At 37.6% G+C, this 13,504-nt stretch overlaps 1 protein-coding gene across 1 annotated transcript in view; it reads right to left on the reverse strand.

The window, feature by feature from the left end:
• Window positions 1-1,723: 1,723 nt before the first annotated feature.
• The window catches only part of LOC116332766 (hemicentin-1), a 28,746-nt gene continuing 16,965 nt past the window's right edge, over window positions 1,724-13,504 (reverse strand). The window contains exons 11-18 of the mRNA XM_039611361.1: window positions 12,845-12,982; window positions 11,334-11,543; window positions 10,717-10,959; window positions 5,353-9,013; window positions 4,051-4,326; window positions 3,647-3,967; window positions 2,995-3,147; window positions 1,724-1,824 (exon numbers count right to left, since the gene is read on the reverse strand). Of these exons, the coding sequence (XP_039467295.1) occupies window positions 8,793-9,013; window positions 10,717-10,959; window positions 11,334-11,543; window positions 12,845-12,982 (812 nt within the window). The 3' untranslated portion in view covers window positions 1,724-1,824; window positions 2,995-3,147; window positions 3,647-3,967; window positions 4,051-4,326; window positions 5,353-8,792. The remainder of the gene's footprint in view (window positions 1,825-2,994; window positions 3,148-3,646; window positions 3,968-4,050; window positions 4,327-5,352; window positions 9,014-10,716; window positions 10,960-11,333; window positions 11,544-12,844; window positions 12,983-13,504) is intronic.

The following is a 13,504-nucleotide window of genomic DNA, read 5'->3' on the forward strand; positions in this document are numbered from 1 at the left end:
ACCTGAAAACCAATTGGATTCTCCCACAGCACCTCCCGAGGACAGACTCCAACAAAACACTGCGAATTCAGGTGCCGTTTGTTTCATGTGCACCAAATGTTCCCAAAATAAGGATATGGTTTATGCCATTTTTCCATATATACCTTGTGTCTGTGCAGCAGGCTGAGGCAAAACTATATTGTGCTCCTAGCGATTTAAATACAATGGTAATTTCCTTTCGATTTTAATTTTGCTCATGACGACAACCAAAGAAAACAGCTATTCTGAATTACTGGCAAAGAGGTTTATAACCTTGTATATTTTATGTTCCTTTATTACACTAATAACTGCTGTTTACATGCATATTAATAGCAATAAGATGTCAAGACTTTGTGGACTGGTGCCAGCTGAACTACCTCCAGATCAATGCCAGTAAAACCAAGGAGCTGGTGGTAGACTTCCACAGGCACAAACATCCTCCACTGCAACCACTGAACATCCAAGGTATGGACATTGAGGCTGTGGACAGCTACAGGTACCTTGGTGTTCGTCTGAACAGCAAACTGGACTGGACTCATAATTCAGACGCCCTCTACAGGAAAGGGCAGAGCAGGCTGTACCTGCTGCGGAGACTCAGGTCGTTTGGAGTAGAGGGCCCACTCCTGAAGACCTTCTATGACTCTGTGGTGGCCTCAGCCATCTTTTATGGTGTGGTCTGCTGGGCGGCAACATCTCTGCTGGGGACAGGAAGAGACTGAACAGGCTGATCCGCAGGGCCAGCTCTGTTCTAGGATGCCCTCTGGACCCAGTGGAGGTGGTGAGTGACAGGAGAATGGCGGCTAAGCTGTCATCCCTGTTGGACAACATCTCCCACCCCATGCATGAGACTGTGACAGCACTGAGCAGCTCCTTCAGTGGGAGACTGCGGCACCACGGTGTGGGACGGAGAGATTTCGCAGGTCTTTCCTCCCCACTGCTGTCAGACTCCACAACAAAGACTTTAACTGATCAAACACACACATCCACACATGTGCAATAACACTAATGTGCAATAATCTTTTCTGGCATCGTTGTATTTTTACTCAGTTGTATATAGCATTTGTATTCTATTTTTATCTTATTGTATATTTTATTCTATTTTATTCTACTGTATATAGTATTTTATTTTATTCTATTCTGTACAGTTGTGTACTGTATTTATTCTTATTTTATTTTATTCTAATTTTTGCTTCATAACTTTTGCACTGTCCACTTCCTGCTGTGACAAAACAAATTTCCCACGTGTGGGACTAATAAAGGTTATCTTATCTTATCTTATCTTATGTTTAATAAGAAAATACACTTTTGCCTAAGTGACAAATATTTACAGCACATACAAACAAATACAAATATGTTATAAAGTTCTCCTCAGCCTTCACACGAAGAACTTGAACTCCATTAACCCTTCAATAATTCTTCAATAATTCGGATTATTAACACATCAGTGTGCGGTTTATTTTCAACACTAAGTTATTCAGGCTTTACTTTTCTCATAAATAAATATAAAGTTTTGGATTTACATCAAATATTAAACTGAATATACATTTCATACAGACATTGAATATGGCATATATGGAAGAGTGAAGTTAAATAAGAAAACTGCGGTGTGCACTGCTGTCAGGACAGGTGATAAGGAAAGGCAGTTTATAAATGCTTTGCATTTCCTGTGAGTTTGACGGTGCCTTAATTTATTATTGTATTTTTTTCTGTAGCCATTCAGAGGTGGACATGCTGGTCTGTTCTGGATCTGCTGCACAATCCAATCATGCTTGAGGTTCAGGGCTGCATATTCTCCTTCAGGATTTTCTATTAGAGAGCAGAATTCATTGTAGCAAGAATTCAGTAAATTGTAGCAAGTTGTGCACGTCTTTAAGCAGCAAAGCAGCCCCAGATCATTACACTACCACCACCATGTGTGACTGTTGATAAGACGTTCTTTTCATGGACTGCTGCAATGGATGTAACAGGACGCAAGTCCAACTATTGTCTTCCTAGTCCACAGAAGTCGGGCCATCTGAGCCTTTGTGTTCTTTTTGGTCAGCAGTGGTTTTCACCTTGGAACTTTCCAATGAAGCCATTTTTTTGCCCAGTCTTTTTCTTATTATTGAATCATGAACTCTGACCTCAACTGAGACAAGTGAGACCTGCAGTTCTTTAGATGCTGCTCTGGGTTATTTTATGACCTCTGGATGAGATGTTGATGCACTCTTGGAGTAATTTTGGTAGGTTCAACCATTTATGGGAAGGTTCGCCACTATTCCAAGTTTTCTCCTTTTGTGGCTCTCTCCGTGGTTGACTGGATCCCATACCATCATACATACCATAATTTATAAATTCCTTTTTTAAAATTGACTCAGGTTATCTTTGTCTAATGTTAACATTTGTTTAATGATCTGAAACATTAAAGTGTGACAAAAATAAAAAACCTAAGAATTCAAGAAAAGGGTTTTCACTGTACTGTATTTAACAAAAACTTAATCAAAATGGATAAGCAAATTAGTGAAAACAAAAAAAGAAAAAGCCATAGTAGAACCACCTTCAGTAGCAACAACACCAGTTCACTCAAGTAACCATCCTGACATCAGCTACAGATATGCAAATATGCAGGACAGTGGAAAGCTTTGCCTAAAACTGAAACAGAAAATAACTGCGTGGAAAAGGTGTCCAAAAAAATCCAGGAAGCAGTGAGTCATGCCTCCATAATAAGCCTGGCACATTTTCTGTACCGCAAATGTGTGTTAGGGCAGCAGTCTTGATTAATGCAGCTTTAGAGATAGCTGACAAGTTAATGCATTTTTAAAGCTACAGCTTTGAACAGAAGAACACCCACGGAGCATGCAGAGCAGACATGTCCCTCGGCCATCAACAGACATGTTACAGATGTTTTCTCCAAACACCAAATAAAATAATTAGAAATGATAATAATAAAATAATATTAGTAGAGATGTGCATTTTTAGAAGAAGATAAAAGTTTACCTTATACTCATCCTGAGGGAGTTCCTGGTTGATAGCGGCTTTTGTTGAAAGAGAATGTGCCATTGGGTGTCACAAAAAATGCAACAGCAATGAGGAGCAAAACTCCAACGGCCACACCTACTGCCAGCATGACTCCAAAGGTTGTTCGAGCCCCTGTGGGAGATGGGAAATGTTGTTACATTGTCGCTCGCAGCTCATCTTCTCAGTCCTTCTACTCTGTCTGTAATAAACTATCTTGTGTGGACTGAATCAGGGTGTTGTGTGCTCTGTGGTTGCTATTACTCCTTTGGGCCAAAGGTGCCACTGTGTAACGGGTACAATGAGGAGGAGAGAGAAGAAGTGAAGAGAGTGTGATGTAAACAGGTTGATGGACATTAAAGTGTGTCTAAAAACGAGCCATTGTCTCCAGTGTTATATACAAACACAATAAACTACACATCCCTAAAACAAACACCAAAACAATTAAAATCCCAGCACTGGTCCCATGACGACTACTCAATGGAGAATCACAGCACAAAATATTATGACAATAAAAAACAGTATAATGAAATAAGAAATGTTATGAATGTATCAGAATACAGAGATGCACAGAGAAAAACTTCAAGAAATTAAAATACAATTACAATTGCTGAAAAAGGTGATGAAAACTCACTGAGTACAGTCACACTATGTGACTTTGAGCGCATCATGGTTGGACCTTGTTCTCCTGGCCACAGGTTTAGTTTTGCTTCACACCAGATCTCAGCTCCATCATCACCTCCATGAGCAGTCAGAGTGAGGACAGATGACTTACTGACTGGAGATGGTCTGGAGTCATCAAATGTCTCAGAATTTAAGATCTTATTTCCTTTGTGCCAAAGCACAGAGAGATTTCTTGCTGGTGCAACATTAACAATGTCACACTGTATGGCAAACTGTTCACCTTCTTTCACTGTAGTTGAATTCTGTCTCAATGACACACTGTCTGGCATTTCTGCAAGTAAAAGAAATAAAATGAATTAATGTCATTCAGTGTTCAAATACTAAAATGGCTTTGTTGGAAACAAGGCTACTTACTATAAACAGTGACTGGCAATATTTCCGTACACTGATCACCATCACGGGAATTCACATAACACATTGGCCCCAACTCCCACTCTGGCACAGAGTCAATTGTAAAGAGAAGAGAAGTGACACCCTGGGTAAGGTCCACTCCTCCATATGGAGACTCCCAGCCCATTCCATCAGTCTGGTCAGACAGTGAAGTGCAGTTGGCTGAAAAGGAGCCTCCAAATCTCACCACAACTCTAGAGGGACTCATTTGTAATGGACAGGAAGCACTTGCAGGGTTTCCTAGAGAAGAAGAAGACTTAAGTTTGGCATATGGCACAAACAGCGATGTATACATGGCTGGTACTCTGACTCAGTTCAGGGGAATGAAGAATCTCCACTTAAAGGATGAGCCACTCAATATTTTAAAACAAAAATTGATATTTCAACACCTTTTCCCCAAATCACACCATACCAAACACTACTTTCTTTTCTCTCACTCGACTTTGTGCATTAACACTTGAACCTGTTGTCATTCTAGTAAGACAACATTAGACAACTAACACTACAGTCATCCTCTTTAACGCCCCAGATGAAAAGCTTTAAAGGAGCCTTTTTTCATTTTCATGAAAACAGCATATGTTGGTTTTAAAAACCTCTTAAAAAGACACTAAGCATCAAACTACACTGGAATACAAGATTTTTCTTCGAAATGAGGACCAGACAGTATCTACAGCATAACAGGTGCCACAAGCAGAAGCTATTTTCCCCCCCACCAGAATACATCAATTTTAGAAGCTTAAAAGAATCTACTCATGACATCAAAAATATGCCCAATCTAATGAACAACGTTAAATGAATTAGATGAACAATAATGAAAGCTGGTCTAACTAGTATAGCCTCATAAATCAAATTTCAAGATGCTTTGTGGGATCATGCTTTGTGTCCTGTAGATGATAATGTGGTTTATAGAAGTGAGAAAAAAGGCTGTTTAGTAGAAAAGAAAATATTTTATGAAAGAAGATTCTTGTTTGTCACTTGGTGACTCTGTCATACCTTTCAAGGTATGTTTAACCAGTTTAACAGGTTTCACAAGTATGCTGTATCATTTACAAGTTTCGCTTAACCTACAGAATCACATGAAAACTAAAATTAAACCCATCAAGCTAAATAAAGCAAATATCCAATATAAAAATACAAGGTCATAGACCGTATGGCAGTATTTTTATATGGTACATTAACAGAGCTGATATGAATTATATATTAACGGAGACATAATATTGTAACTTTATATCACAAAGAAACAAACACGACAGAAAACGAGCTCACCTGTACACGCGATTAAGAAGCCAAAGAAGAAGAAGAACCACATCATGGTTTCAGCATAGAGGGCAACACGCTCTCAAAGAAATGACAAATAAATTAGACCCGGCTGAATACACCTAGTCACACACCTTTGTTGCTCCTGCTGCTGTGACCAAAACTGAAACCAAAAGTACGCATGTTCTGTAAAGTGAAAGTAGTAGCACAGTATATATTTTTTAATGTTTATTTTTCATGATGGATTACCTTCAATTAAAAATGCTATGACTAAAATCTTTTTATTTTATTTAGTTGGTTAGTTAATTAAGAAAAAAGCAAAACAAAAAAAGGGAAAAAAGGTGGAGAGAAGAAAACTGAGGTGACATCACACCTGTGAATGCTTCACATACTCTATGCTAAACCGGTACTGAACCCAGTATGTAGAGCATGTATATATTTTTAAAATAAAATCAAGATTTTTTTGGAGTAAGTTAACATTTTTCCTTTGTTTTACATTGTATGCACCAATGTAAATGGGACATATACCAGTCCACCATTTGAACTTAGTTATATACATTTATATTCAAGAGAGACCCCATTGATTCATTTAGACAACATAGAATTTTCACTGTTAGCATTTCTTGTAAAATGCTTGTTTATTTAATGATCTCACCATCCTTATAATTATCAGTATGTATACATTTGGACTGCTTTAAAATATAACTCATATATTGCATGTAAGGCATAATTAAACAATCATTGCATTCTATTTTGAATTTATAATTTAAAAACATTTTATAGTCTTCTTTTACACAGAGTCTCACTACCTGGACATGCTATGCTTCAGCACATTCATAAACCATTCTGAAAAATGGAGGAAAAAGGCTGATAAAAGAATGATATTAGCTTCTTGTTCTTGTAGATGATGTTCTTAGAGATATGTGTGCTGGACAAAGCAGAGCTTTTCCATATACTTTGTGCTATAGGTTTAGGTAAAGCAAAAATACTGTACTGTTATTCCTCCTTTACCACAAAAAATATTACAGTTATGATTTAAATACAATGGTATGCTTAGGGTTGCTGAGTCTGTATTTAGGCATACAATTTTCTTTTTTAATTTTATTCATGCCAATAACCAAATAAAGCAGCCATTCTTAATTACTTGTAAAAAGGTTTAAAACAACATATACAAAATTTTCCTTTCTTGAACTCCTCAGTTTTCTTTATTGCACTATAATACTTGGATGTTTCCATGCATATAAATAGGAACGTGTTTTAAAAAGCGACATTTTTAATAAGAAAATACACTTTTGCCCCAGTCAGAAATATTTACAGCAGTATATACAAATGTGTTATAAAGTTCTCCTCAGCCTTTACACGAAGGACTTGAACTCCATTAACCCTTCAATAATTTGAATTACTAACCAGTGTGCAGTCCATTTTCAACACTAAATTATTCAGCCTTTACTTTTTCTCATAAATAAATATAAACTTTTGGATTTACATCAAATATTACCCTGAATATACAATTCATATAGACATTCAATATGATACGCATGGAAGAGTGAAGTTAAATAAGAAAACTGCGGTGTGTGCACTGCTGGCAGGACAGGTGATAAGAAAAAGCAGTTTATAAATGCTTTGCATTTCCCATTTAACAGTTTATAGCACAGCAGTCTGAGAGTCACTATGTCCTAAAGACGTGATAAATCCCATAAGGTTCTGATCTGAAGTCTTAAGGTTAAAACAAACAATAACATTAGTGAAACCAACCAAGCATCAGATATAAAAAAAAATTAAAATAGAAAAAATTTTCACCTTCGAGTTGGATTGCTCCTTCACTTCTTTCCATCCAGTGAAAACTGGTAAGAATCCAGTAGTATAGACAGACTTGTACATCTCAAGCCGAGGTTGCTCATTTGTGTAACTACACCAGGTGCAATAACAGTTACAAAGAGTAAAAGCTACAATAAAAAAACCCCTCAAAAACCTGATTTGAATGTTTCTGATCCTCACTCTATTTTGTTGTTTCCTTAAAACTAAACTGCTTCCAAGTGTGGCAGCTATTTTCAGATCACTAAATGTACATCACATTCTGACTGCTTTCTTTATAAGAAAAGGATGAAGCAAGGCCCCGAGAAATAAGTCTTGTGTTTTGTTTGGTGGCACAAAAAAAAGCATTCAATGTGCTGTGTGGTGACTCTACACAGTCCTAATCTTAGATCAGCCTTTGGGCTTGGACTCGTGAGACAGATCTAATTATCAGTGGTAATCATGGATATGAAGTCACGTCAGTTCGTCAGGGAAGCCGATATTTGCTCAGTTTAGGATTCACAGTGAAATTACAGTTTTGTGAGTCGAGTAGTGAAAACTGAAGGATCTAAAAACAGCAGCCATGATGGAAGTGGTGAACACGTTAACAAGCAGAGGACCCTCAAGAGACCCTGCCAAATTTAAATCAAGTATGGTCTTCATTATTTTTTTCTTTAAATGATTCGAATCAAGGAAATTTGTGATTGCACCTAGTATTACCGCCTTATGGATAAAACACTTATAATTGCAGGTGTAGTCCCCACCTCTTTTTTCCCCCACCAGAGAGGAAACAACATATTCACAGTTAGCTTAATCGGTTGAAATTCAGTTGTCACGTCAACAATATTTCATGGCAGAAAGTTAAAAAAAGTCAAAATAAGTAATCAAAGCTGGGCTATCTAGGGCCTGATTTACTAACAGTTTACACCACCTTTTGGCATCAAAAAGCTACTCAGGTGGAAGACAGGACTTATCCAGAGGAGAGCTCCATTATCACAAACTACTCCAAAGTATAAACCTGAAATCTGTGTGGAAAAGATGACACGTATGACGTGTAGAAAAACACCAGAGTAGAAAGGGACTCTTCACTCTGCATATTTAGAGCGGACTCAGTGAAGAATTTCGGCACAAACCCAAAGCACTGCACACAGCTGTGTGCAGACAATGTAACAACTATGGGAAAAACGGTAGAATTTAAAGTTCACTGGAGAATAAGTGAGGAAGAGAGATGGCACCAGTGTTAAAGAGAGACTGTTCCTATCAACCAGGAAAGCATGGAAAACAAAGAAGACACATCCAGGGAGGAGAGAGCTGTAATCAGCATGTTATGGTTATAGTTGAATAATTTAAACTTGACACTTTGGTGATATAGCCTTAAAACAAATAACTCTAAAGGCTGTGTGCCTGTGATCGATGCACTAATTATACAAATAGTACTACACCTCTGATTATAATGTAAGGGGAAATCTATGTGAGAATAACAGGGTGATTGACGTTTGGAGGACAGAATAGTCTTTCTCTGTATTTGGCTCGGTATTCAGACTTAAAAAAAACAACAACAACAATAAAAAAAACAAAACAAAACAAGAAAAACCTGTTAACCCTGGTGGCAGAGAGATGCAGACCGTTCCGATTGCTCAGCAGTCTATTCTGTGCTATGCACAGATGTACTGCTTTGATAGTCGGGTCATAGGGAACTGCAGGTCACCATTGCTGTGAGCTACATTCCCATTGTGCGCGCTGAATTTGGGGTTTTTAAGGCTGTAGCGGCGCATCTTGGTGTTCTTGTAGTAGATTGAGTAGATGAAGACGAAGATGGTGGAGATAGCTACCACAGTGACAGCCACAAATCCAGCGATGAGAGGGAGGTAGTCCTCTGCAATATAGACAGTGAAACGGGAAACAATTCAAGGCTGTTCATTTCCTATGTGCAACAATACAAATGTAAACTTTTTACTCTATATTTAAGGGGGGTCAACAAATAAAGATACAAAATTAAAAAGTGCAATTAAAAATAAAGATTGATAGCTTCTAATCTACTTTTAAAAATGACCCAGTATTGAGGCAGGAAGATCAATTGCAAAGTAGTAGTACCCCTTAAGTTTCTAATGCGTTCTACGTGAGAGGCTATAGGTTCTATTTACAGAGAAATTTGCGCAATATAATTTTATGATTAAGAATTCCTTTAAAAATGGGCAACATGGTGGTGCAGAGATTGTTGCCTCACAGCAAAAAAGTCCTGAGTTTGACTCTGCCATCTCCACACACTCCTTTCTTTGTGGAGATGTTCTCTCTGTGTTTGCTTGTGTTCTCTCCAGGTACTCCAGCTTCCTCCCACAGCCCAGAAACATGCAGTTAGTGTGGTTTGGTTAATTGGTAATTCTAAATTGTCCATTTTATGATTTATATTTCCTTAAAATTGGCAACTGTCTATAGGTGTGAATGTGGGTATGAATGGTTGTCCGTCTCCCTGTGACAAACTGGTGATCTGTCCAGGGTCTTCCAAGCCTCCTGCATTTAGAGAATTTAAAGAGAGTGTATTTTCTTTTTTACCATGACTGTAAGACAGACATATTCCATGGGTTTAAACAGGAAACCATTGCAGAAGTATCTTCAATATTTATATCTTTATATTTATATCTCAGTTGGTAGTTTCAAGTCTTTTTTAAAACAGCATGAGGTTCATTTTGTAAATTATGCTCCCATAAAATCTGAAATGTTGCAGGGCACAACTATTTGTTGACTGACAAGCCACTGCCATGTACAGTTTCATCTGTTTCACAGTCAGGTCTCCTACTATTAGGGAAACAGTGCATGGCTTTAAAAATTGTCCCTAGCTTCTCTAGTCTGCATGTTGAAGGATTCATGGACAAGATACTGAACCTGTGTTAACCCAGATGCATTCGTTGTTGTTATGATCCTTGGTCTTGAACCTAAAATTGTGAGTTATTTGCACTTATTATTTGGTGTTAGTTTTTTTGTATATTATTTTGTGGTATTTCATAGTTCATTAGTTCATAGTACGTTAGTCAGTGACTTCCTTTTTTTTATTTTATTAACTGTTTGTCTTCAGTATCTTGTTTTTATTTTTACTTCCTCTGTCTGGTTGGCCTTGATTATCTTCACCTATTTCTTGTTACCTAGTTGTTTCCACTGCCCTCATGAACCCTGTGTGGTTCTCATCTAAAGAGTTGTGTCTTTTTATTTGTCCTTTGTTGCATTGTACTCTGTTCTGTGTGATTGTGCTCACTGTTTATCTGTCGTTTTCTCTGTGCTTTCTGGGCCTTCGTAGTTTTGGACTCTGTGTTAACCACAGTTTTGAATTTTATCAGCCATATTCCATTTGGATCTGTTACACTCCAAAATATGACAGACATATGAATGTGTGTGTGATTGGGTGACTTGTAGTAAAAGTTCTCAAATAGAGCAATACATAAATACCATTTACCATTTACATGGGAAATGCCACATTGGCCATGTCCATCTTTTATGTACAGTCTAGGACAGCCTTATGTTTATGCTTTTGCAGAATTTAAGCTTTATGTTTCTGCAGAAACATGTACTACAGAAATATATTACCTTTTAGAATCACCTTAACCTCATATGATGCAGAGCCAACATCATTGCTGGCAGTGCAGTTGTAGATGCCAGGCCCATACACAGTGAGGTTTCCTTTAGACACATTCACATGGGACTCTGGGTTGTAGTGCCACTGGATCTTTGGGATTGGGTTACCATCTGCTTCACAAACAAGCTCCTCAGGGTAGCCTCTGAACACTGGGATTTCTTTTGGAAGCTTTGTGGTATTAATTTTGGGCTTATCTGTTGTGACAAAGAGGTAAATACAGTAACGTCAAGACACTGAATATTCAAACAATACCACCAAAAACAAACACAATGTGTTACAATTTGAATAGCATATTTTCAAACCCATCTGTACACCTCTGAGATGAATCCAATTGAGAATATAAGAATGAATAGCATGAAAACATTTAGAAATTGGGTATTCAGAGCAAAGAATTCAAAAGTGGAACTTTTTGTTCAAATTGTGTACTTTTAAATATCTTTACCTCGTTATTTGAATATTTCATGACATTTAATATAAACACTCAAAAAAACAGTATATGTTCAACATAACAAACGGAATGGAAGATTCCTCTTAATAGGGAAAAGTGAATATGAAAATGGGATCTTACAGAGGACAGTGATGTTAAGGGCGCTGGATGTTGTATTTTGATGGGTGTTTGATCCCGTGTCTAACAGAGCCTCACATCTGAACTCCGCTCCGCTGTTGTTCCTTTGCAGACTGACATTAATCGTGGCAGAAACATTTACCGGGGGTCTGACATCACTGAATTTGCAGGTTTTGTTGTTTTCAAGCTGACAATGAGTTTTTCCCAGTTTGTCTGACAGAAAATAAGACAACAAAAAGACAAAAGCTGATTGCATATGAGTCAGAGACATAACAGAAATGAAGCATGACTTACAGTACCGTGAAAAAGTCTCAAGCAACACCTTATTTCTTTATATTTTTCCTGACTTTCTTGTAATATTTTAAAATGATCTCGAACAATAGTTCTCCACACTTTCTGGAGGTCTTTCCAAGGTTTTTCTTTGGATATTGGCTATTTTTTTCACTTATTTTCAGTCCACTCCTACCTAACCATTTTCAGAGGAAATTTTTCTTTGCTTGCTAAATGTCTTAATACTTAACTCAAGTAATGAACCAGTGTTGTGTTTATACATAACAGAAAACGTTGTAAGAATCAAGCATCCTGTTGCAAACACAAATTTTGTTATATTTTTATTTCATAAAAATGCCAAAGATAACACAGTTTTACAGGCATAAAATTAAACTTTTGCATCAATCAGGTAATTCCCAGGGAACCGCTATCTGGGACTTTGGCGTATTCTACGGTGTGCTGTGTGTCTTTAAAGAAATGTAAGGAAACACTGGACCAGTGGAGGAGAACATGCAAAAAAAAAAGCTGCCAAATTATAGCAACTCAACTGAAATGGATCAACTTATGGATTGATGAATCGAAATGAGAAATTTTGGGTTCAAATCTTCATCTATATACACGGAAAAGGTCAGGAGAGATGTACAGCAGTAAGTGTCTACATCTCAGCCAGTGATGTTTGGAATCTTGTCAAAATTGATGGAATTATGAACACAGAAAAGTACCATCAGATTTTTATCCACCATGCAATACCATCTGCAAAGTGTCTGATTGGCAGCTGCTTCATTTTTCAGTATGACAATGATCCCAAACACACTGCCAACACAATAAAAGCATACCTGGATAGAAAAACAAACAATGAAACTGTCATGGATTGGCTCCCCAGAACCCGGACCTCAACATTATCAAAGCACTGTGGGATTTTGACAAAGAACAGAACAAAAGGCTACTAATATTAAAAAAAAAGAGCTTTGAATGTCTTTCAAGAAGCCTGGAGATCTATTTTTCAAAACTATTTAAAGAAACTAAAAGCTTCCCCAAGCCAGTTTGGGTTGTATTGAAGAATTAAAGTGGTCCTAACAAATATGGATATAATAATTAAACTTGGAATTGTATAAACTCAGTTTTTGCCTTATGTCTTGCATTTTCACGTTCGTCTGTACCCATTCCCCATTTCCCACTTCCCTAGCAAAATACAGACAAAGAAACCTGGAGTAAGCTATAACATTTACAACAAAGTTCTTCACCTTGATTTTTGTACCACAAAACAGTGAGGTTTTGTTCCGGTGCAACGTTGACAATTTCACACCGCAGCTGGAACTCTTTGCCCTCTTCCACGGAGGTAAAGTTATCCACGTGATTGATGGAAACACTGACTGGTTTTTCTACAGTACAGAGTTGTTGGGAGAGGAAATCACAGTAACAGAAAGAAAGCACAATAACACAAGTTGACATTCAGGTTTGAAGGCGGTAAAAGGGTAAAGAGTGCATTTCGATGATTTATTGCATTTTCATAGTTTTGAAATATTAGAGTACTGGATGTTGAGCTGCATGTTGCACCCTGCACACTCCTTCTGTATTCAGTCACCACTGGGTTTGGAGTTATTTCAAGTGGGCATTCTTGCTTAGCACATGCAGAAAGATGGATGGGAGTGGGAAATGTTATTTCAGTCCAACACTACATTCCTCCATTATATATAATAATGCAAGATTTCCACATCCAGCGCTGCAGTGAAATAGCAATGAAAGGAAAGGTCTTTAAGCTGTTCCTTTGGAGGCAACAGGAAAAGACTCAGGAAGGATACACCCCTCCCACAGGGAAGTCTGCACTTGCTGCCCACCATTCTTTGAGGTGGACTATACCAACAACACATATCAGTTGAATGCGTCACATTCAACTCAGTTCA

Source organism: Oreochromis aureus, linkage group 4 (assembly GCF_013358895.1).
Source record: "Oreochromis aureus strain Israel breed Guangdong linkage group 4, ZZ_aureus, whole genome shotgun sequence".
Classification (NCBI taxonomy): domain Eukaryota; kingdom Metazoa; phylum Chordata; class Actinopteri; order Cichliformes; family Cichlidae; genus Oreochromis; species Oreochromis aureus.